Here is a 24,275-nt window from a genome sequence, read left to right as displayed (position 1 = left end):
TCCTTGCACGTGGGGCTCCCCTATGCGGGGGACACCCCTGCGTGGCATGGCACTCCTTGTGCGCGTCAGCATTGCGCATGGGCCAGCTGCACACGGGTCAAGGAGGCCCGGGGTTTGAACCGCGGACCTCCCATGTGGTAGACGGACGCCCTAACCACTGGGCCAAGTCTACTTCCCAGTTGTGATTTCTTTTTAAAACAAAGCCTGATATTTTGATAAGTCTGTAGTGACTATGTGAGAAGCCAACAAGAGTACAATTCAGCTTCCAGCATATAAGGAACAGCAATTTCCACTGCCAAGGTGGAAACCATGAAAATAACCTGCATTGTGTTCTAATCTCCACATCTATTAAAGTTTACCCATGGGAAGCAGATGTGGCTCAAGAGATTGGGCGCCTGCCTACCACATGGGAGATCCATGATTCGGTTCCTGGGGCCTCCTAAAGAACACAGCGAGGGAAGCGGATTTGGCCCAATGGATAGGGCATCCGCCTACCACATGGGAGGTCCAAGGTTCAAACCCAGGGCCTCCTGACCCGTGTGATGAGTTGGCCCATGTGCAGTGCTGATGCACACAAGGAGTGCCGGGCCATGGAGGGATGACCCCCATGTAGGGAAGCCCCACGTGCAGGGAGTGCGCCACTCAAGGAGAGCCACCCAGCACGAAAAAGTGCAGCCTGCCCGGGAATGGCGCCGCACACACAGAGAGCTGACGCAGCAAGATGACGCAACAAAGAGAGACACAGATTCCAGGTGCCGCTGACAAAAATACAAGCGACACAAAAGAACACACAGCAAAGGAACAAAGAGAGAAGCCAACTAGGTGGGGTGGGGAAGGGAGTGAAATCAATAAAAAAATAATAGAAAAAAAAAAGACCCTACCTTGCTAGCTAGTTCTTGCTTGGGGATTATGTCATACCCCTGCTGAAAACCCTCTAAAGGAGGTGGTCTTAACCTTTAAAAAAAGAACACAGCAAGCTGGCACAATGGGCATGCACAGCAAGTTGACACAACAAGATGAAGCAACAAGAGAACAAGAAGAAGAAAAAAAAAACCATAATGAAAGACACAACAAAGCAGGGAGCAGAGGTTCCTAGTGCTTCCTATAGAGGACGAGCAGAATGGCGAGCTGGTGTGACAGGCAGGCATGGCAAGCTGATCCGATAATATGACATAACAAGAGACACAAGAGGAAAAACATAACAAGAGACACAACAAAGCAGGGAACAGAGGTGGCTTAAACAATTAGGTTCTTCCCTTCCACATTGGAGGCCCTGGGTTCAATTCCTGGTGCCTCCTACAGAAATAAAGAAGATTAACAAATATATAAAGTGCAAACAATAAGAGGGTAGGGAGAAATAAAAAAATAAAACTAAAAAAAAAAGTTTGCCCATCCTTTCAATCCCCAATTCCACAATCACCAACAGACCAGAGATGACCCAGACTTTCTCAGAACTTCAGTGGCATTTCTTGAGAGTAACTCCCAAGGGCCACATACTGTAGGGGTAGTAATTTGAGTGTTCTTCCTCTCAGTTGAAGTTATTATTTCTGGTTTCTCAAGAGCACCAAGCACAGCTTATTATATACAGGAGGCACTCCTAGTACCTCCCTTAAAAAACAAATGTACCTTTGATTTTATTTTTCTGTAGAAATGCTCTACAAGATTCAAAAAAGGGGGTTCTATGATTTATTTTAAAGGAAAAATTGTTTTAAAAAGCATTACTTTGAAAAGGTAGCAGCTGTTGGATTCCACCTTACACTCCCTCCTAATGCATTTAAAGTAGTTGTGAGGTGAGTCCTCCCTTTCCCCAACACAGCCCCCTCCAGGGACTCTTCAAAGACCAGAATTCCTCTCTGAAGACAACCGATGACTATGCTCCAGCCTCTCAAGGGGGTAGATGAGGCACAGAAGTGCTGACAAGTCCTCACCAGCAGCAGTGATGCAGAGCACCAGAATAAACTCTGAAGCTGCTTCTCATGGTTGAAAGGACGAGGCACAAGCTGTTTTCTAACATCCTCTGCCTCTTAAGGTTACAACAAACCAGCCTCTGATCCAATTAAAATCCCTATAGTTTATGTTTGCTCAGAGAAGGACAAAGCAAAGATGACCTGTGCTTGCTAGGAACAAGCCGTGTATGGTCTTGGTTGATAAATGAAGAGTTAAAAAAGATTAAAAATTTAAGTCATGACTGCCATGAAATTGTTTATTCATGGTAAGGTGTTTGAGGCAGTTACAGCTGTACAACAGTAAATTGTTAACAACCGTTTCCTGATGAAAAATTTCCATTATAGATCACAGATAAGACAAGGAGAAAGCAATGTTGCAGGAGATCAACGTTCCAACTGATAGAAGATATGTTAGATTCAAGTCAAAAGGGCCTTTCCTTTTCTAAAACCACTTTCAAGAAAACGTGTACACTGAAGATGACATTTACCCTAATTACTGCATCTAATTAAAATTAAAGTAATTACAAAAATTTCAAATGCACTTTCAATTTGACATAGGACATAATTAAAAGCAAAATTTTAAAAATATCATTAGGGTAGTTGGGTGAAGGCTGGCATACAAGAGGGAGAGAAAACATTTTAGCTCTCAGAAAACAGAGGGAAACAGTCTGCCAAAGATACAGGGGGACTCATTTTTTCCCCCTTTTTCAAAGACCAGAATTTAAGTACTTTGAACATCTGTCCCCTTGCCTTTCCTAAGTATGCCTTTGTTGAATGGCATTTCTCATGTCAGTCTTCTCCCCAGCAGGAAACAGGCTGGTGAATCAGCAAAATGTCAGCATCTTCAGAAAGAAGCTACTATTATTTTGAGTTAGGAGGAGTAGAAAAAAGAATGAGAGCTTTGTTTCCAGCAACAAACTAGGTAATTTCTGTATTAATCCCTAGGGTAATGTGTGCTGTGACAGTTTGAAGCTTTGTGAATATCAGAAAAGATCATGTTCTTGGAGCTAATCCATTCCTGTGGATATGGGACCCTTTAATTAGAATGAATTCAGTTGGGGGCCTCTGAATGGAGTACTTGACAGTGAGACGTAACCCAGGGTGGGCCTCGGCCCTCTTATAGGGGCTCTTATAAACAGGACTGAAAGCAGATTCACAAAGAAAAAGAGAGCTGCCATTTTTACCTTGCCATGTGAAAGAGGACTCTGGAATCACCCACAGCTGCAGAAAGATGAGAAACCCTGAGAGGCTAAGAGAGAAGTCAGAGGCTGGAATCAGCGGAGCTAAAGACACATGGCCTGGGGGGAGAGAGCCATATGCCTGATTACCCACAGCTGAGCTCGGGGAGAAAGTCAGCCTGGATGAGAAGGCAAAGTCTAGCCACCATTTTGCCTTGCCACATGGTAGGAGTCCAGGATGTTCTTTGATTTGAAATCAGGAAACTGGAGGGCTAGGCTCAACCTTGCCATCAGTTAGCTGTTCAACATCTGGACCTCATACTTGTCACTGGATAAATACATAAATAAGGTGCTGAGTAAGTCATCTCTAAGGTCTGTTCAGATTCTGAAAACCTACCATTCTGTAGATGAACTGAAATGTGAAATCACAGCTAAGAGTTTTTAGTCTCTAAATCTGTGAGACTCACTTAGTACCCTGAATGGGATCAAACATATGCTAGATACCCAGAATAAGTTTATTGACTGATGCTGCTTGAGGACCCAGACCAAATTTTGTTTCCCAGAGCCTGGCACATATTAAGCACCCAAAGAATATCTGCTGAATGAATTCACAAGATTGTATTCTATGCAAATTCAAAAACAAGCTAACTGAATAAGATTTTCATAAAACCCAGGACCCCAGAGAACCTGAAGAACATGGTCATTAATCTGGGAACTAGTAGAGCAGTTCTTAATACTATCTAACATTACATGAAGTATCAGAAATGTCTTAAGATCACCCTTCAAGAAGCCTGCATTAAAATTATTCACTGATGTATTTCTATGAGAATTAGGCAGGAAAGAACCTTTTCAGACATGTTCTCAGGAGAGAGATTACCAGAAAGATGAAAATGACATGAAGCAGCAGCAAATTCCCCATGAATATCACTCGAGCAGGCTAAGTACAATTTGTCCCTTATCTTTGGAAATCTGGATTCAAACAGAACAACTACTGAAAGAGAATTTGGTTTAATGAACATAACCCAGTCCACACGCACTCAAAAGGTTTTTATATTAAAGCTGCTGCACATTTAATAACAAAGTATGAAAAGGTTTTGGAAGTCATGATTCAGGCTCAATTATAAATAACATTAAGTTCCTACTATGTGTCAGGGACTGTGCTGAGCACATACATGAGCTGCTTTAATCTTCTTGGTAACACAGAAAGGGAAAGGTTACTATCTCCATTTTTGCAGATGAGAATAGCAAGGTCTGGATAGCTTCATTTCACACAAGAAATGAAGCTGGGAGTCAAACATAGATTCTCTGCTTAATTCTAATGCTCACTCAACCAATATTAAACAGTATTGTGTAGCCAGGCCTTTTTAAGGAATTGAGAATATAGACGAGGACAACACACATAAAAATCCCTGTCCTCCTAGACATCCTAATGTGCTTTCCACCGTGGTTCGCTGTCTCCTCTAGTCTCAACTCCACTAGGCCATCTGTTAGCAGAATGATGTCAAGATCAACAACTCAAATCCTGTCTGGCCTTGCCTTGTAATGGGCCTCCAAATCCAGACCCTGAACTTTAATGCTGTTAAGGCATGAAGAGATATATCACCATGAATGCTAGCACTAATAAGAGCAAATAGGACAATTAAGTATTGCCCAAGATTTATTAATAGATAAAAAACAGATTTTCAAATGAGTAAAGAGCAGCATGTTTCAAGATGGGAGATAATTAGAATGGAAATAGAATATCAGACATAAAAGCACACATCAGCAGGGACAAACAGGAAAAGAGTAAATAGCATTTCCTCCCCCATATCAACCTTTCTACTAAGGACAGACCTGAAAGGATATCTGTGTTATCATGTCCAAGCAACCCGAGAAGAGACTGTACAGCATTCAGCTCCACCAGAAGATGGTACAAGTCTGGCATGGTGGCTACCACATGCATCTCCTGTATGATGTCATTTAGGTCCAGCTCAGATTCCATGAATCTAGAAGGGGAAAACAAAATAGGATCATTGAAAAGAAAGGGGAATTACTAGCACTGAAGAGTAAGTAGCAACACAATTCAGACAGAGAGATAATCCATCAGTGTCTACAACAGGCCAACCAAGAAGTACACTCATCAAAACATCATACTGTCACACAATTTCCTAGAAAAATCAATTTCTTCATTACAAAATCAATCTTGGATTCGGATCATTTCAGGGTTTCCCTACTCCTAAAGTTACAAATGACCATTTGAGGTTCCCAAAACATTAAAAATCTGCCCACCAGTCCTGTGGATTAGCTACCACTACCCCTTGGTGCAGCAATTCATTTTGTTGCCCAAAATGTAGTTATCCTAACAATCTAAAATAGGATTCTCTTACTGTTCAGTTCAGATCAAGGACCAATTAATCCCCTTCCCCCAAAGTGAGACACTGAGATTCCGCTGCTATCCCAAAATATCCTCCCCTTTCCCAGTGTTCCACTAGAGAGCTGATTAAGAGACAGATCTGAAAATAAAGCAGAGCTAGTCTCTGGCATCCAGTAATTACCATTATACCTTATTCAGCATGATACTTCACTGACATTTCCACACCCAAACCTTCCAACAAACCTGCACAAAGGCACTAAGAACAGAACTGCTTTGCATTCACCTCTGCATGCCATTCTCCAACTCAATGTTTGCTATATACGAATGCCCACTAGGCTTTTGATGAACAAGACAGGAAGGTTTGCTCTGAGAAGGAAAAGAGTTAATCCATGTAAAGCAACTGAACAATACCTGATTAAGAATGACTGAGAGGAAGTAGTGGTTAAACAGTCTAAAGCCAGACTACCTGAGTTTGAACCTGATTTAGCCACTTACTTAAACCTCTCTAAATCTCATTTTCTTCATCTGTAAATGGGGATAATATTGTTATCTATCTCACAAGGCGACCATAAAGAGTAAATCAGTAAATACACATAAAGCACTTATAACTATGCCTCGCACATAAAAACACTGTGTTTACTCTCATTACTATTAGTATTATTATTGTTACTATCACACTTCTTTCTTTCCTTTAGAATATAACCTTCTTAAAGACAGGAACTATATCTTTTGTCTCCATATATCCAGATACCTGCTAAACTGAATTGAGGCTACAAAGAAAAGGAATAAGCAGGGACTCTGACGTTGACATAAGTCATATAGGACTCATCAACTTCCAGATGTTTAGGAGCTGTGGAGGGTATTACTTCTTCAGAAAAGATGAATTCTGTAAAGAACAAAATCTGGAGACTATAATTCCTTAAAACATGCCCCACTTTTTAACAATATCCCTTACCACTGTTTTTTCACCCTACTATTCCTAATTAAAACATTTATGTATTTCTTTCTACTATTTCAGGTAGAAATTTTGGAAAATAAAAGATAAGCCCTCAAAAAAGCAAACAAAGGAAACGGATGTGGCTCAGCCAATTAGGCTCCTGTCTACCATATAGGAGGTCCAGATTTTGATGCTCAGGGCCTCCTGGTGAGGGCGAGTTGGCCCACACAGAGTGCAGGCCCATGCTGGAATGCTGCCCTGCACAGGAGTGCCCCCCCGCATGGGAATGCCGCCCAGAGCGGGAAAGCCATTCCGTGCAGGAGTGCCAGCTGACGCTGAGAATTGGCGCAACAAGATGACACAACAAGAGACACAGAGGAGAGAAAATAAGAAGAGGTAGCAGATCAGGGAGTTGAGGTGGCACAAGAGAGTAATCGCCTCAGTCCCACTCCAGAAGGTCTCAGGATCGGTTCCCGAAGCTGCCTAATGAGAATACGAGCAGACACAGAAGACTACATAGTGAATGGACAGAGAGAGCAGACAACAGGGAGAACGGGGGAGGGGGGAATAAATAAAATAAAAAATAAATTAAAAAAAAAAAAAAAAAGAAATCATCCATAGCCCTATTAACAAGAAATAACCATTGAAGGCAGTTAAAGGGTAGATGTTTTAGGTTATACAAAATTATGTCACCAGAATGAAAATTTAAAAACAAAACAAAACACACACACACAATAGAACTGTATAACAAACTCTGAATTCTAAAGTAAAATATGGATTGTAGTTAATAGTACACTTATAATAATATTGTTTCATCAGTTGTAACAAGGTTTCTACCCTAATGCAAAATTAACTGAGCAGGAAAAAGGCCATATTTTTAGAACTCTGTACTTTCTGCATGATTTTTCTGTATATCTCTAACTTCTCTAATTTAAAAAAAGAAAAGAGATAAACATTACTAATATTCTGACATGTTTTAGTCATATTTTTCAACTTATAGACTCCCCCCTCTCCAAAATAAGCCTGTAAATATATAGTTCTATATCCAATTTTTTGTTATTATCATAGGCTGAACAACTTCCCTTATCATTAAATTTTCTTTTCCAACAGGAAAACCCAATACTTCCTATCAATCCTTCTCCTTCTCTATAGCAAAATCCCTTGCTGAGCATACCTGAGCCCAGACACAGCTTCAGAATCCTTCTCAACATAGTACTCCAGGAAGAGACTATCAATCAATTACACAGTAGGACTGGGAGTTAAGTTCTATCTGCATTTCTTGTTCTAAATCATAAATTTTAAATAACTGCATAGTATTCCTTAGAATGGATATACCATAATTTATTTAATCAACCCCCCTTTGTCAGACATTCAGGTGGTTTCCAATTTTCCCCCTATAATAAGATGCATAAGATGCATGCATTCATAACTACTGCATTAGGATAAATACCCAGGAAGGAAAGTGCCAGGTTAACTAGTAAGCATATCTTAACAGACACCAATAAACACTACCAGAAAGGTTATGAAGTGACTGTTTCTCTTTATCCTTTTTATAAACAACATTATTTATTAAAAATTGCCTTCAATTTGCGATGTGGCATAAACTTATATTTAATTTGCACTTTGAATACTACAATGATTTTTTAAAACGTTTTAATGTTTACTATTTGGATTTCTTTGCCCATTTTTATATCAGGGTGCTCATTTATTAATTTATAAGCACTCTGTATATTAATTAAATTCTGTCATGTGTTGTAAAAAATAAACTGGAGAAAAATATTTGCCCTTTAATTTACAGATTGCGCTTTTGGGCCTAAAGATTTCTAAAAGTTTAAGTAGTCAAATCTTTTCCTTTTTGAACTCTATTTTACATGTATCCTGAGCAAAGTCCTTTCCATGCTAAGATCTGATGTATTGTATAGTATACTTTTACATTTATTTAAATGCTTCACCTATCTGAAATTTATTTTACCCTATGATATATAGGACAAAGACCTAACCTAATTTCTCCAAATGTTTAGCTAATGGCCCCAATATCATAATATGTCCTTTCCCCCAACAGATTTGAAGAAATTCTACCTCTACTGTACTAAATTTTAATGTATAATCTGCTTCTGGGCTTTTCAATCCAGCTCTGAAAATTTTTGAGCCAGGACCACAGTATTCAATTGTTGAGGCTTTTATGTTTTGTCTGTTAATGCAAGGCACCCCTTGTTACTCTTCATTTTTAACATTTCCCTGCCTATTCTCACCTGCTTATAATTCCAAGTACCTTTCAAAATTATTTTATCAAGAATCCTATACCCACACAAAAAAACCCTCCATTTTAAAAAGTCTCCTTCCACAATATTTAGAAAGAGATTACATTTTTACACTACCAACTCTCCACCATCTGAAGTGTGGCAGTTGAATAAGAATCATAACTTCAAAGAGATGGTGCAGAGGATTCAAATATTCTGTGGGGCAGTAGAATGCCCCAAAGCCAATGGACTCACCAAACCATTAAGGCTTATTTTCCTTAGACTGGCACTTGCAAAAACAAATTGACCTTCTGGAGAATACTTGATAAAATATTTTTTATACCAGAAAAAATAAATAAAGGAGCAGAAAGAATATTCAAAGAAATAATGACAGAAAAATTTCCAAACTTAGCAAACAATGGAAATACGACTATCCAAGAAGCCCTGAGAACACCAAACACAATAAATTTGAAGGAACCCCTCCCCATCACATACTGATTAAACTGTCAAATGCAAACGACAAGGAGAAAACAAAAAACTGCAAGAGAAAAGCAATGTGTATGTACAATGGAGGACCAATTAGATTAAATGTCAATTTCTCATCAGAAACCATGGAAGCAAGAAGGCAGTAGATTGAAATATATAAAGTGCAAAAAGAAAATAAATGGCAACCAAGAATTTTATATCCAACAAGATTTTCTTTCAACATTGAGGGAGAGAGTTAGACATTCCCAGATAAATAGAAGCTGAAAGAGTTCACCACCACTAGACCTGTCCCATAAGCAATGCTAATGGGATCTTCAAACTGAAAGGCAGGGATACTACTCTGTGGTTCAAAGCAGCATCAATAAAGATCTCTGATAAAGGTAACTATTTGAGTAATTATAAATGCCAGTAATATTGTATTGCTATTTTTGGTATGTAACTCTACTGCTTATTTCCAACAGATGCCAAAATGCAAATTCATTAAAAGTAATGGTAAGTCTGTGGTTTTATGATGTACAATGTGTAAAGACATAATTTGTAACCAACACCCCCCCCCAAAAAAAAAAAAAAAGGAGAGGAGATACAGGGGTAGAAAGAGTATGTGTACACTACTGAAGTCAAGTTGGTATCAAATCAAATGATTGTTATGTATTTAGCATGTTAAATTTTAATCCCATGGTAACCATAAGGAAAATATATGAAAAAGATATCCAGACAGAAATGAAAAGGGACTCAATTCAGTATAATACAACAATCAAATAAATACAAAAGTAGGCATTAATGGAGGAACTGAGGGACCAGAAAAGGTATGAGACTTAAAAAGACCAAATAGCAAAATGGCGGAAGAAAGTCCTGCATTATCAGTAGTGATTTTAATTGTAGATGGATTGAACTCTTCAGTCAAAAGGCCAAGATTGGCAGAATGGATAAAAAAGCATGACCCAACTATTCGTTGTCTACAAGAGACTCAACCTAAATTCAAAGACTTAAGTAGGTTGCAAGTGAACATGAAAGGTGAAATAATCAAAAGAGAGCTGGAGTACCTATACTAATATCAGAAAAAAAATACTTTAGTCAAAAAACAGTTACAAGGGACAAAGAAAGTCACTGTATAATGATAAAGTGGTCAATTGTGTAAGATAACAGCTATAAATATATATGTACCTAATAGGAAAGTCTCAAAATATATAAAGCAAATACAGATTTGAAGGGAGAAATGGATGGTTCTACATTAATAATAGGAGGTTTCAATAGTGGACAAAACATTTAGGCAGAAGATTAACAAAGAAATACAAGACTTGAAGAAAACTCCAAACCAACTAGACCGAACAGTCATATACACAACACTTCACCCAAAAAAAAAAACAGAATACACATTCTTCTCAAGTACACATGGATCATAATTCAGGATAGAACATATCTATCCTTGAAAATGTGACTACAGAAGTCACAAAACAAGTCTCAATAAATTCAAAATATCAAACTCATAAAATGTATCTTTTCTATCAAAACGGAATGAAGCTAAAAATCATTAACAGGAGAAATGGAAAATTCACAAATTATGCAAATTAAATAAAGTGCTCTTAAACAACAAATGCGTTAAAGAGGAAATCAGGGGGAAGTGGATATGACTCAAGTGATTGGGCTCCCGTCTACCATATGGGAGGCCCCGGGTTGGATTCCTGGGGCCTCCTAGTGAAGGCAAGCTGCCCGTGCTACAGAGAGTTGGTGGCCCAATCTGCAGAGAGCTGGCACAGCAAGATGATGCAACAAAGGGAGACACAGAGGAAAGAGAGTGAGAGACACAGCAGACCAGGGAGATGAACTGGTGCAAGCAATTAAGTGACTCTCTCCTACAATGGAGGTCCCGGGATCAGTTCCCAATGCCTCCTAAAGAGAAAGACAAGAAGAAAACAAGACAAGCAGACACAGAAGAACACACAGCGAATGGACAAAGAGAACAGACAGCAAGTGCAAAAACAACAATGGGGAAGCGGACTTGGCCCAGTGGATAGGGAGTCCGTCTACCACATGGGAGACCTGCGGTTCAAACCCCAGGCCTCCTTGACCTGTGTGGAGCTGGCACATGTGCAGTGCTGATACGCACAAGGAGTGCCGTGCTGCGCAGGGGTGTCCCCTGAGTAGGGGAGCCCCACGCGCAAGAAGTGCACCCCATAAGGAGAGCCACCCAGTGTGAAAATTTAAAAAAAGTGCAGCCTGCCAGGGGTGGCGCCGCACACTTGGAGAGCAGACACAGCAAGATGATGCAACAAAAAGAAACACAGATTCCATGCCGCTGTCAACAACAGAAGAGGACAAAGAAGAAGATGCAGCAAACAGACACAGAGAACAGACAATCGGGGTGGGGGGGGAGGGGAGAGAAATAAATAAATCTTAAAAAAAAAGAAAAATGATAACGAAAGTAAAAAATTAAAAAAAGAATAACAACGGGGCGGGGGAATAAAATGAAATAATTTTAAAATTCTTGGAAAAAAAAGAGGCAATCAGGGAAGCAGATGTGTTTCAAGCAGTTGGGCACCCACCTACCACATGGGAGGTCCCGGGTTCAGTTTCCAGTGCCTCCTAAAGAAGACAAGAAAGACAGCGAGCTGATGCGACGGGCTGGTGTGGTGAGCTGACACAACATGATGCAATGAGATGGCGCAATAAAAAGACACAAGGAAACACAAGTGGGCGTGGAAGTGGCTCAAGCCTTAGGTACCTCCCTCCCACATGGGAGGTCCTGGGTTCAGTTACAGTGTCTCTTAAAAAGAAGATGAGCATACAGCAGACAGACACAGAGAGCAGACAGTGAGCAGAAACAACGGCGGGGGTGGGGGGGTGGGGAGGGTGGAATAAATTAAAATAAATCTTTAAAAAAAAGAGGCAATCAGGGGAAATCAGGAAATATCTTGAGGAAAATGAAAACGAACCACCAACATACCAAAATACATGGGATGCAACAAAGGGAGTGCTAAGAGGGAAATTTAAGGCTCTAAATGCTTACATTAGAAAAGACGAAAGATTTCGAATCAGAGATCTAACCTCAAAGCTGGGGAACTTAGGGGAAAAAAGTAAATTAAATCTAAAGTGAGCAGAAGGAAGAAAATATTAAAGAATAGAGCAGAGATAAATGAAATAGAGAATTTTTTAAAAAGTAGAGAGAATCAACAAAACGAAAAGCTGGTTCTCTGAAAGGATCAATAAAATTGACAAATCTTTAGCTAGACTAATGAAGAAAAGAGAGGACATAAATGACTAAAACAAAAAGGGGGAAATTACCAGTGATACCACAGAAATAAAAAGGACTATAATTGGATACTACATACAATTGTACACCATCAAATCAGATAACCTGGATAAAATGGACAAATTCCTAGAAACACACAACCTACCTACATTGACTCAAGAAGAAATAGGTGTCTCAGCAAACCAATAACTAACCAGTAAAGAGACTGAATCAGTAATTGAAAACCTCCCAACAGAAAAGCCCAGGACCAGATGGCTCCACAGGAATTTTACCAAACATTCCAAGAATAATTAACATCAATCCTGCTAAAACTCTTCCAAAAAACTGAAGAGGAGGGAACAGTCCCTAATTTGTTTTTATTGAGGCCAATATTACTCTTACACCAAAGCCAGATAAAGATACCACAAGAAATGAAAAAGAAATAAAAGGCATCCATATCGGGAAGGAAAAAACAAAACATTCCCTATTTGCAGATGATATGATACTATATATAGAAAATCCTGAAAAATCTACAAGTAAACTACTGGAACTAATAAACAAATTCAGCATACTGGCAGGGTACATAAATAATGTTTTCATACAAGTAATGAATAATCTGAAGAAACCAAGAAAAAAAATCCATTTACAATAGCAAGAAAAAGAACCAAATATCTAGGAATAAACTAACCAAGGAGGTAAAGGTCTTAAACAAGATACTGCTAAAAGAAATCAAAATAGACATAAATAGATGGAAGGACATTCCCTGTTCATGGACTGGAAGATAAAATATTAAGATTCAATTCTATACAAAGTTATTGAGAGATTCAACGCAATCCCAATCAAAATTCTAACAGTCTTCTTTGCAGAAATGGAAGGCAATCATCAAATTTATATGAAAAGGTAAGGGACCCCGAACAGCCAAAACCATCTTGAAAAAGAACAAAGCAGGAGGACACATCAATCTTACAACTTATTACAAAGCCACGGTAATCTAAACAGTGTGGACCTAGCACAAGAACAGACACAGAGACCTACAGAATTGAATTGAGACTTCAGAAATCAACCCTCACTTTTATGGCCAACTGATTTTTGATAAGGATGACAAGTCCACTCAATTGGGAAAGAATAGTCTCTTCAACAAATGGCATCCATATGCAAACGAATGAAGGTGGACCCCTACACCTCACACCATATAAAAAAATCAACTCAAAATAGATCAAACAACTAAATGTAAGAGCAAGAACTATAAAACTCCTAAAAAAAAAACTTAGGGAAAGTAGACATGGCTCAAGAGAATTGGCTTCTCGGGAAACGGACTTTGGCCCAGTGGTTAGGGCGTCCGTCTACCACATGGGAGGCCCGCAGTTCAAGCCCCGGGCCTCCTTGACCCGTGCGGAGCTGGCCCATGCGCAGTGCTGATGCGTGCAAGGAGTGCCCTGCCACACAGGGGTGTCCCCCGCGTAGGGGAGCCCCACGCGCAAGGAGTGCACCCATAAGGAGAGCCGCTCAGCGCGAAGGAGGGACCAGCCTGCCGAGGAATGGCGCCGCCCACACTTCCCGTGCCGCTGACGACAAGAAGCGGACAAAGAAACAAGACGCAGCAAAAAGACACAGAAAACAGACAACCGGGGGAGGGGAGGGAATTAAATAAATAAAAAATAAATCTTTAAAAAAAAGAAAAAAAAGAAAAAAAAAAGAGAATTGGCTTCTGCCTACCATATAGGAGGTCCAGGGTTCAATTCCCAAGACCTCCTGGTGAAAAGCTAGCTGGCCCGCATGGTGAGCTGGCCTCTATGGTGAGCTGGCCCACACAGCGAGCTGGCCTGCATGGAGTGTTGGCCCATGCAGGAGTGCAGGCCCATGCAGGAGTGCTGGCCAACCCAGAGAGGTGGTGCAAGATGACACAACAAAAAGAGACACAGAGGAGAGACAATAAGAGATGCAGCAGACCAGGGAGCTGAGGGGGCGGCAAGCGACTGACCACTTCTCTCCACTCTGGAAGGTCCCAGGATCTCTTTAGGTACAACCTAAAGAGAAGACAAGCAGGCACAGAAGAACACACAGAGAGCAGACAGTGAGTCCAAAACAATGGGGGGCATAAATCTTTTCTTTAAAAGAAAAGATAGGTTTATTAAAAAAAAAAAAAACATAGGGAAGCATCTTTAGGACCTTGTATTAGGCATTGGTTTTTTAGACTTTTCACCCAAAGTACAAGTAACAAAAGAAAAAACGGACTAATGGAACTTCATTGTTCTAGTTTGCAAGGCTGCCAAAAGCAATATACCAGAAATGGGTTGGCTTTCACAATGGGAATTTATTAGCTTACAAGCTTACAGTTCTGAGGCCATGAAAATGTCAAAACCAAGGCATTCCTCAAGACTGGGTGCCAGTGATCCTGGACTCCACTGTCACATGGCAAGGCCTGCATGTCTCTCCCTTCTCTTCTGAGTTGCCTTCAGCTTCTTCCATGGCTTTCTTTCTCTCTCTCCTCTCTGAATTCATCCCATTTATAAAGTAGTCCAGTAAGGATTAAGACCCACCCTGAATGAGATGGAAAACAACTTAAGATCCTACACACATGGGAAGCAGATGTGGCTCAAGCAATTGAGTGCCTCTCTCCCACATGGGAGGTCCCAGGTTCAGTTCCCGGTGCCTCCTAACAAGAAGCCGAGCAGACACAGAGAGCACAGAGTGAATGGACACAGACAGCAGACAGCAAGCACAAACTACAAGGAGGTAGGGGAGTAAGTAAATAAAAATTTTTTTAAAATTTTAATTACAAAAAAAAAGAAAGATCCTACCCACAAAGGAACCTACTTATAAAGGGTACACACCCACAGGAATGGATTAACTAACTTTAAGAACAGTTTTTTGGGGGTACATACAGCTTCAAACTATCACACTCCTCAAAATTAAAAACTTTGTACCTCTTACTCAGTGCCTCCCACATGCATGCCCTGTGCTTGGACGAGCAACAGAAGGACAGAAAGCCATGTCACTCCTGCAAGCCCTACTTGGATTAACAGAAGGGTCTGCCTCTGGCTTTTTACACCTATGTGCCACACAGATGACAGTTTCAATAGCTTCTGCCTGCATGTTTTCTCTCCTTTTCTTTTGCTGCTTTTTCTGTTGTTTTTGTCTTTTGTGGCTGGGCCAACTCCTCGCAGAACCTGTCTGCACTCTGTGGAGACTGGGCTCACTCCTCGCACCACCTGTCTGTGCTCCATGGAGTTGAGGAAAGGAGTAGTGCAGAAGCCAAGCAGGCAGGCTTTGGTGAACAGAGTTGAATTTGGTTTCAACATCTAATTCAATTTGTTCTGTTCGAGACTGAAATGTGAAACGGTTGCCAGTCAAATGTTAAAAGGCAGCCGGGGACCATGCTGGGAGAACAAGCACCTGTTGAAATTTTAATTTTAATGAAAATGACTTTAACCCTTTGGTACACCTTATAGAAATGGAATGCACCCTCTCATTCCATGAAATGCCTCTTGGGTTATACCCAATACAAACATCTATTCTGCCAAGCTTCAATGATAATATGTAATTGGGGTTTTTTTTCAATAATATTAATAAAAGATTAATAGAAAAAAAAAACTTTCACCTCAAAGAACTTTATCATGAAAGTAAAAGGGAAAAAACTTACTTAATGGGAAAAAAGTATTTTAAAACTACATACCTGATAAGGGTTTAATATCCAGAACATATAAGGAAATCCTTCAAAGCAACAACAAAAAAGACAACCCAATTTAAAAATGGGCAAAAGACTTAAAATAGACATTTTTCCAAAGAAGATAAACAAATGGCCAAAAAGTGTATGTGATGTTCAATATTATTAGCTATTCGGGAAATGCAAATCAAAAACACAATGAGATACCATTTCATGTCCACTAGAATGGCTACTATTTAAAAAACAGAATATTACAAGTGTTAGAGTAGATATGGAGAAACAGGAACATTCATTCGTTATTGGTATGAATGTAAAATGGTGCAGTCACTGTGGAAAACAGTTTGGCTGTTCCTCAGAAAGTTAAATATAGAATTGCCAAATGACCCGACAATCCCACTACTAGGTATATACCAAAAAAATTGAAAGCAGGGATTCAAACAGATATTAAGTTGAAAATCAATGTTCAAAGTGGCACTACTCACAAATGCCAAAAGACAGAAGCAATCCAAGTGTCCATCAACTGATGAAGAGATAAATAAAATATGCTATATACATACAATGAAATATTATTCAGCCATAAAAAGGAATGAAGTCCTGATACCTACAACAACATGGATGAACCCTGACAATATCATGTTAAGTGAAATAAGCCAGGTATAAAAGGACAAATATTATAAGATCTCACTGATACAAAATAATTAGAACAAGCAAATTCATAGAGGCAGGAACTAGAATATAGGTTACCAGGGACTGGAGTGGACATAGGGAGTGGGGAGTGAATGTTTAAACTATACAGAGTTTCTATTTGGAGTTATGGAAAAATGTTGGTAATGGATGGTTGTGGCAGTAGCACAATACTGTGAATGTAATTAATAGCACTAAAATATATATTTTGAATGTGGTCAAAAGGGGAAATTTTAGGTAAAATACTAGAATTTTAAAAATCCTTGGAACTGCACAATACAAACAGTGAACCCTAAGTTAAACCTTGGACTTTTAGTTAATAGTACAATTATAAAAATGTGTTTTCATCAATTGTAGCAAATGCATCACACAATGCAATGTGTTTACAATAGCTGGTATATGAGAATCCTGTATTTTATACATGATTGTTCTGTAAACCCATAATATCTCTAAATTAAAAACAACAACAACAAAAACAGATTTCTGGAGAATTACTAACAAAACAGTATTAACAGTTTACCTGGAAGAACTGGGAAAGGAGCCTGGGCACCAAACAGTAATAAATAAAATCATGTTCAGGACAAGGATTAGATTTGGGTGTTAGTTCGTGGATGAGTGTCACCCTGGAGAGAAGCTTCTGCTGGTCTCCTGCAGAGTTACATCCTTGGGCTGTTTAGATTAACTATTTTATTTTACCATTATTTTTTGATCAATGACTTGAGGGAAGTTATTGGGTGAAGATATAAAGAAGGTAAATTTATCAAATGCCATATAACACAAAGCTTAAAGAGACAATGTCCACACCTGCTAACAGAGTCAATCTAAAAATCCCTGATAGTCAATAATGACGGGCAAATCTAACAAGAGGAAAAATATCTGGTATCCATGTGAAGAATTGCATTGAACTTAAAAGCCAAGTGCAAAAGTATGGCATGGGAAAAATACTGTTTAGTAAGAGCACATACAAAGAAAGGACCTGTTTTAGTCAAGTGTAACTGTAAAAAAAAAAAAAAAAAAAAATCAGAACCATGAAATAGTTCTGCCAGGACAGAAACTATTTCTTACACATCTCTGGATGACCAGCATCTTGCATATTCTCTGGTCCACCACAGAAACTTTGTAGTTGCCTGACAAACGAAGGAGAAGAGGAAAGTGGCTGCCAAGCATGACTGTGGTTTAGGCTGACTGAAAACACAATGCAGAATCACCAGGTGGTCCATGCTCACGAGATGATCTTAAATGTTTGTGACCTGTTATGGAAATCATACTTGAAGAAGGATATGGAAACCAATTCAGAAAAGCAACCAAGATTTACAAGGGTCTAGATATTCTCTTATATGAGAACTGTTTAAAATCCTTTCTTATTCTGAACTGGAATCTTAAAGAGTCAGAGCTGTCAAATGATAGATTTCTTAGGAAGTGTAGATCCTTGTCACTAAGGGTGGTCAATAAAAGGTAATACAAAGAGAAGCCAAGAATTAGATTGGAGATTGGATTGTACCTTTCCTTAGGTTTCTTCCAACTTTGAGATTCTTCATCCAAATATGTGGTCTCAACCCAATATTTTTAAATGTAGAAAGAAAATTTATCAAAACAAAACAGAATCAAACTGCAAGCAAAGACACATCACAAAAATATCATTGGGGTCCTGTGTTACATGAATAAAAGTTATAGTGGGAAATCCCTGGATTTGGGAGAGACTGATTCAGGACATACTCCCATAGCCACACTATTTACTGGCTGTGTGACAATGGGCAGTGTCAACATATTGGGCACATACCAGGTGCCAGTCACCATGCTGGACTAAGGACATAAAAGATAAATAATCCCAGTTGCTAGCCTCAAGAAGCTTCCAGACTAGAGGGAATATAAACAATGCATTAAATAACAATTGAAACGATACCCAGTACTGCCCAAGAGAAGTGCCATAGGAAAACAGAGTCAAGGGAGAAATATAGGTTAGTCATTAACTAACCTAGCTCTACGCCTAAATTTCTTTATCTTCTTACCTGAATTACAGTGAGAATTAAAAGAGATAATAAAGTTTCTAACAATGCTTGATATATAGGACATGCTCAATGAATTAAGGTACATTCATTTTGGCTATGCTGTAACAAAGAAAATTTTCTTCTCTTTTTGTTGCCAAAGTAAAAGTCTATTCATTTTAAGCACACACTATTTGCAGAGGGCTGTGCTTAGGGATTAGGCACACCCTGAGTAATAGATGACGTACAGCTGGGAGAAAGGATAAAGTTAGAGGGCAATAGGAAAGCAACAAAGCAACATATTAAAACAATAACACAGGCTGACATATAAGGTCATTGATTCAATGTGGTATAACGGAGAATATTCTATTTTTCCCATGCTCATTTACTTCAGACCAGTAGGATATTCTTCAACCCCAAAAGTCAGCAGTTCTCAAAGTATGATCCTGGGACCCCTGTATGTGTGTGTGCATATGTGTGTGTGTGTGTATGTGTGTGTATGCATGCACAGGATGGGGGGAGGAAGGGGCAGTGAGACCCTTTGATGGGGGAAGCAGTTGTGGCTCAACTGATAGAGTATCCACCTACCATATGGAGGGTATCAGGGTTTGATACCCAGAGCCTCCTGACCCATGTGGTAAGTTGGCCCACACGTAGTGCTGCTGCATGCAAGGAATGCCATGCCACACAGTGGTTTCCCCTGTGTAGGGGTGCCCGACACACAAGGAGCGCACCACGCAAGGAGAGCCACCCCATGTGAAAAAAGTGCAGCCTACCCAGGAATGGCACCGTACACACAGAGAGCTGACAGTGCAAGTTGACGCAACAAAAAAAGCGACATGACAAGAATGCAAGCGGACACAGAACACACAGCAAATGAACCCAGAGAGCAGACAACAGGGGGAAAGGGGAGAGAAATAAATAAAAATAAATCTTAAAAAAAAAAAGGAGATCCTTTCATGGATCCACATGATCAAAACTATTTTTACAGTAATACCAAGATATAATTTGCCAGCCTCAACCCCAATCAAGATGGGAAAGTGAGAAGCCTCAGGGTTCCATTCCCCCACAGAAACTTTGAACAAGCAAGAACTGGCAGAAACATCTTTCTCAAAGCTTGAGAAAACAGTAAAAGTATTACATAACAAGTGAGCATCAAATCAAGAAAAAGGTCATTTAAATCTTGTGGTGCCCTGGATGGCCACTACCCCATCCCCTCACTGGCTCAGTGCTACACTGGCCAACATTCTCAGCAACAGTCATTGGTCCCAGTTTTGGAGGGAGCAGAACAACCTTCATGCCCATAATGGGAGCATGTAGGTCTGGCCAATCTCTCTGGTGGTGACCGGAGGTATTGAACTAGGACATTCGTCACAGGCCACCATCCCAAAACTTGCCCTGCATGTAGAACGCAGCTCACAGAGTTCTCCTTCAAAATGCTATGGGGGAGCAGTCAAGTTGTGCTGCCTGGGACAAGGGATTGCTGGATGTAGGACATAGAATGCAGTACCTAGGACCATGAGGAAACTGTTTCCTAGGGAAGAGAGGACATCTACATCCATGTAAATGGGGGAATTCCTAGTGCCACACACTTGCATACAGAAAAAGGATCAGGGGTCCCTATATTCTGGCCTGCAGCTATTCTCTAAACTCGTATGGATAAGCCCTGAAGGGCAACTCACGAATCAATCTGCACAGACTGGGAAAGGTAGAAAGGTACATTGTTTTCTTCCTTCTTCTTCTGTTTTTAAAGCTCCTGGAATTCAAGGAAGGCTCTGTCATAATACCAGCTAGATACAAGCTTAGGGAACAGGCACCAGAGTCTAAATTCCAGCAATAACACATTGAAATATTAAAATGTCCAGGTTTCAACAAAAGATTACAAAATATACAAAGAAAAGGGAAGTGAGCCCAGGCAAAGGAAAAAACTAATATATTAAAGACAATCAATTAAGAAGACCAGATCTGGAACATAAGACAAAACTTAAAAGAAATGATCTTAAATATGCTCAAAGAGCTAAAGGAAAACATGGACAAAGAACTAAAAGAAATCAGGAAAATGAGAGGTGAACACAAAGAATATCAATAGGGAGATGGAAATTATGAAAAGGAATCAAACAGAGCTGAAGACCACAGTAACCGAAGTTCAAAATTCCCTAGAAGGGTTCAGTAACAGATAAGAACTGAGAGAAAAATCAGAGAACTTGAAAACAAGACAAATGCAATCAGCCAGTCTGAGGAGCAGAAAGAAGAAGAATGAAGAAAAGTGAACAGAGCCTGTGGAACCTGCGGGACATAGTCAAGGGTACCAATATACATATTGTCCCTAAAGGAGAAGAGATAAAAGGGCAGAGAGCATATGCAAAGAAATAATGGCTGGAAATTTCCTAAATTTAATGAAAGACATGAATATACAAATCCAAGACACTCAATCAACTCTCAACAGGATAAACCCGAATATAATATGCCATATTATATTATACTATAGTTATGTACTCAAACTATTGAAATATATTATAATCAAACTATCAAATGCCAAAGATAAGAGAATTCTGGAAGATGCAAGAGGGAAGCAACATATCACATACAAGGGAGTCCCAATAAGATTAAGTGCCAATTTCTCATCAGAAACCATGGAGTCAAGAAGGCAGTACGAAGACATATTTAAAGTGCAGAAAGCAAAAACTGCCAACAAAGAATTCTATTACAGGCAAATCTGTTTTTCACAATGGGGGAGAGATGAAGACATTCCCAGATAAACAAAAGCTGAGGTAGTTTGTCACCACTAGACCAGTCCTAAACAAGATGTTAAGAGAGTTCCACAGGTTCACAAGAAAGGACAATAGACAATGGATTGAAGCTGCTTGAAGACATGGTTTGCCCTTTTTCCTCCTTTCACTTTTTTTCTCCTGTCATAAGTGTGAAGTGGAGTCTTCCAGAGGGCTGCACAGCATGTAGTATTACTCTCTTGATGGCTAATGGAATGTGTGCTTATGTATTCCGTTTTCAAGAGTTTTCTAATATAAGCACTTTGGGGTCTCCAATAATTTAAGAGTGCAAAGGGGTCCTGGGACAAAAAAGTTTGAGAACCACCAAACTAATTCTGACCCTGCAGAAAAGAACTATGAAAAGCTTTACTAGGAAAAGAGCACACTCTACTCAGCGTGATGTTTCAGGGGAAGGGCACACAGTGCAAAGTAGAGGCTGCATAAATAAAACTGTCAACTGAATCTGAAATGTAGCCAAAAAAGAAGTCAGCCATTTTTGAGTACATGATCAAAACTACAATTGCATATATGGGAAAATAAATTTGAATGTTTCTGATTTCAACTGGAAAGTTCCATTCAAATATGCTCTAGCAATTACCATTTAATTGCACCTCACTGAGCTAGAGAATTACAAAAGACAATGAAACAGTAAGAATGCTAGAGCTCAAGGTTAAAAATACAACATAGTTTCCTAACTAACTTTTGACATGAAAAAAATAAGCTCTTAATGCATAATTTCAATTTTGAAATGTTCAAATATTCAAGGACTAAAATAGTACATAAATTTTACCTCAATGGAAACACTGTTAATTTTTTTTTAAAGTATCTGTTTTCTTAAAACCAGTAGAAGCATTGTAATACTAGAGCATGGGTGGTATATAACATGTAGATAGATGGTAAACATAACCTGTAGAAACTCACTGCTCTTAACTGACAGAAGTACATCTACCAAATGGACAAAAGGCAGTGCTGGTATTCCAAGAAGTAAATTGGATTTTTAAAATTTGCAGTGTTATAAGTCTATAGCATTACTTCCTCATAACATATCTTTAGTTACCGAGCAATGGAGAAGTAATTAAGATGACACTGACTATATAAGATCTCTCAAGTTTTCTGAGCACCTACAGCATGGCAGGTACTGTGATGTGCGCTACACACAGAGACAAACAAGACACAATTCACCTCCAAAAAGGAATACAGATTCTAATGCAGGAAGACCAATGAGTAAAGAAAAAACAATAAAACAAATGGCAAAAATGTTAAAGAATGATCTCATCCATTGTGAGCAAGAATGTACAGAAAGAGGCACTGCTGATGGAATAAAAGGATACACTGGGAAATTTGGCAGTAGCCATCAAAGTTTTAAAGCATACACACCCTTCAATCGGGGAATCAATATTTGGATATCTATTCTAGAGTAATACATGTACATGCAGACACATATATGAGAAGGTAATTGCAGCTTTGTTCATAAAAGACAATATAGTTTTAAAAGTTCACCAATAGAAAAATAAATAGAATAAATAAATCATGAAATACTACACACCAGTCAAAAAAATGAGGCAGAGGTATATGTACTAACATAGATTGAGCTTCTATAACTATGTTATGTGACCTAAAAAATCAAGATGCAGAATACAAACTGTATAATTTATGTAAAGAATTTATTTCCATACTTCTATATATATGTGTGGAATTCAGTAACAGGTAGAGGGTGAAAGAATTGTGAGCTGTTTAATAGAAAAGGCCTAGATTGCTTTGAAGCGACTATTGGTAGAAATACAGACTCTAAAGGTACTTCTGATGAGGCCTTAGACTGAAATGATGAATGTGTCATTGGAAAACTAGAAGGTGATTCTTGTTTTAAAGTGGCAGAGAATTTGGCAAAATTGAGTTCTGATGTTGACTGGAAGGCAGAACTTGAAAGCGACAAGTTTGAATATTTAGCTGAGGAGATTTCCTAGCTAAATGTAGAAAGTGCAGCCTGGTTTTTCCTTGCAGCTTACAGTAAAATGCTAAAGGAAAGGGATAAGCTGAGAACTGAACTCCTAGGCATATAGAAACCAGAAATCAATGGTTTGGAAATTTCTGAGCTTCTAGAAAGCAAGTCGCCAGAAAATAGAAAATAGCGCTCCACATGAGAGTTTAACTGAACATGGAACCAATTGGTCATTTCAGTGCAAGTCAGAATTAGAAATGCAGTTATCCAGAAAGGATTTATGGAAAGTTCTTCTGTCTGATGGTGTGGGCCCCTGTGTACTACCTGCAAAAACAAGCTTTTTGCAAGACCTATAGGAACGGAACCACTTCCAGCCTGTATGAAAAGGGACAGAAATGGGATAAGTGAAAGGAAAAAAATCACTTCAAGGGCAGGACTATGGAAGCTGAGATCTGGTCTGAAGACATCTTCTCAGGCCACGAGAATGAGCTCACCCAATGTGTGTAGAAAGGGTAAGTATGTGACCAGCACTTGGAAAACGTGGGCCTTCCACAGCGCTGTTCAGCAAGTGTGCCGCCAGCCCAGTCTTCAGAGAGGGTGGCGCACACTCCCCAGGGATTGGAGAGAGTTTGGCCATCACCCCTGTATTCTCAGAGGTTGGAGCCTTTACCCCAGTGTATGTAGAGAGCACGGCCTCTGTGCAAGCACTTGGAAACAGTGAGGCTGCCAATCCATCAGGTCCAAAGGACAAAATACTGTTCAACGGATGGCTCTCAGACTTGAAATCTAATGGAGTATGCTATGTAGGATTTCAGAATTGTTTGGGACCTGCAACCCGTTTTCCTTCCAATTTATCCTTACAG

The 24,275-nt window shown here is 39.4% G+C and overlaps 1 protein-coding gene across 2 annotated transcripts in view; it reads right to left on the bottom strand.

Annotated features, from left to right (window-relative positions):
* CTNNBL1 (catenin beta like 1) overlaps positions 1 to 24,275 on the bottom strand; it is a 227,099-nt gene that overhangs the window by 162,460 nt on the left and 40,364 nt on the right. The window contains exon 4 of one of the 2 annotated variants that reach the window (XM_071211701.1): positions 4,970 to 5,109. In XM_071211701.1, the coding sequence (XP_071067802.1) occupies positions 4,970 to 5,109 (140 nt within the window). Of the gene's footprint in view, positions 1 to 4,957; positions 5,110 to 24,275 lie in introns of both variants that reach the window. The other variant, XM_058287065.2, reaches the window with a different exon arrangement.

This window comes from Dasypus novemcinctus, chromosome 24 (assembly GCF_030445035.2).
Source record: "Dasypus novemcinctus isolate mDasNov1 chromosome 24, mDasNov1.1.hap2, whole genome shotgun sequence".
Lineage (NCBI taxonomy): Eukaryota > Metazoa > Chordata > Mammalia > Cingulata > Dasypodidae > Dasypus > Dasypus novemcinctus.
Note: the sequence above shows the minus strand (reverse complement) of the source record. Positions and strands in the feature narration are given on the sequence as shown.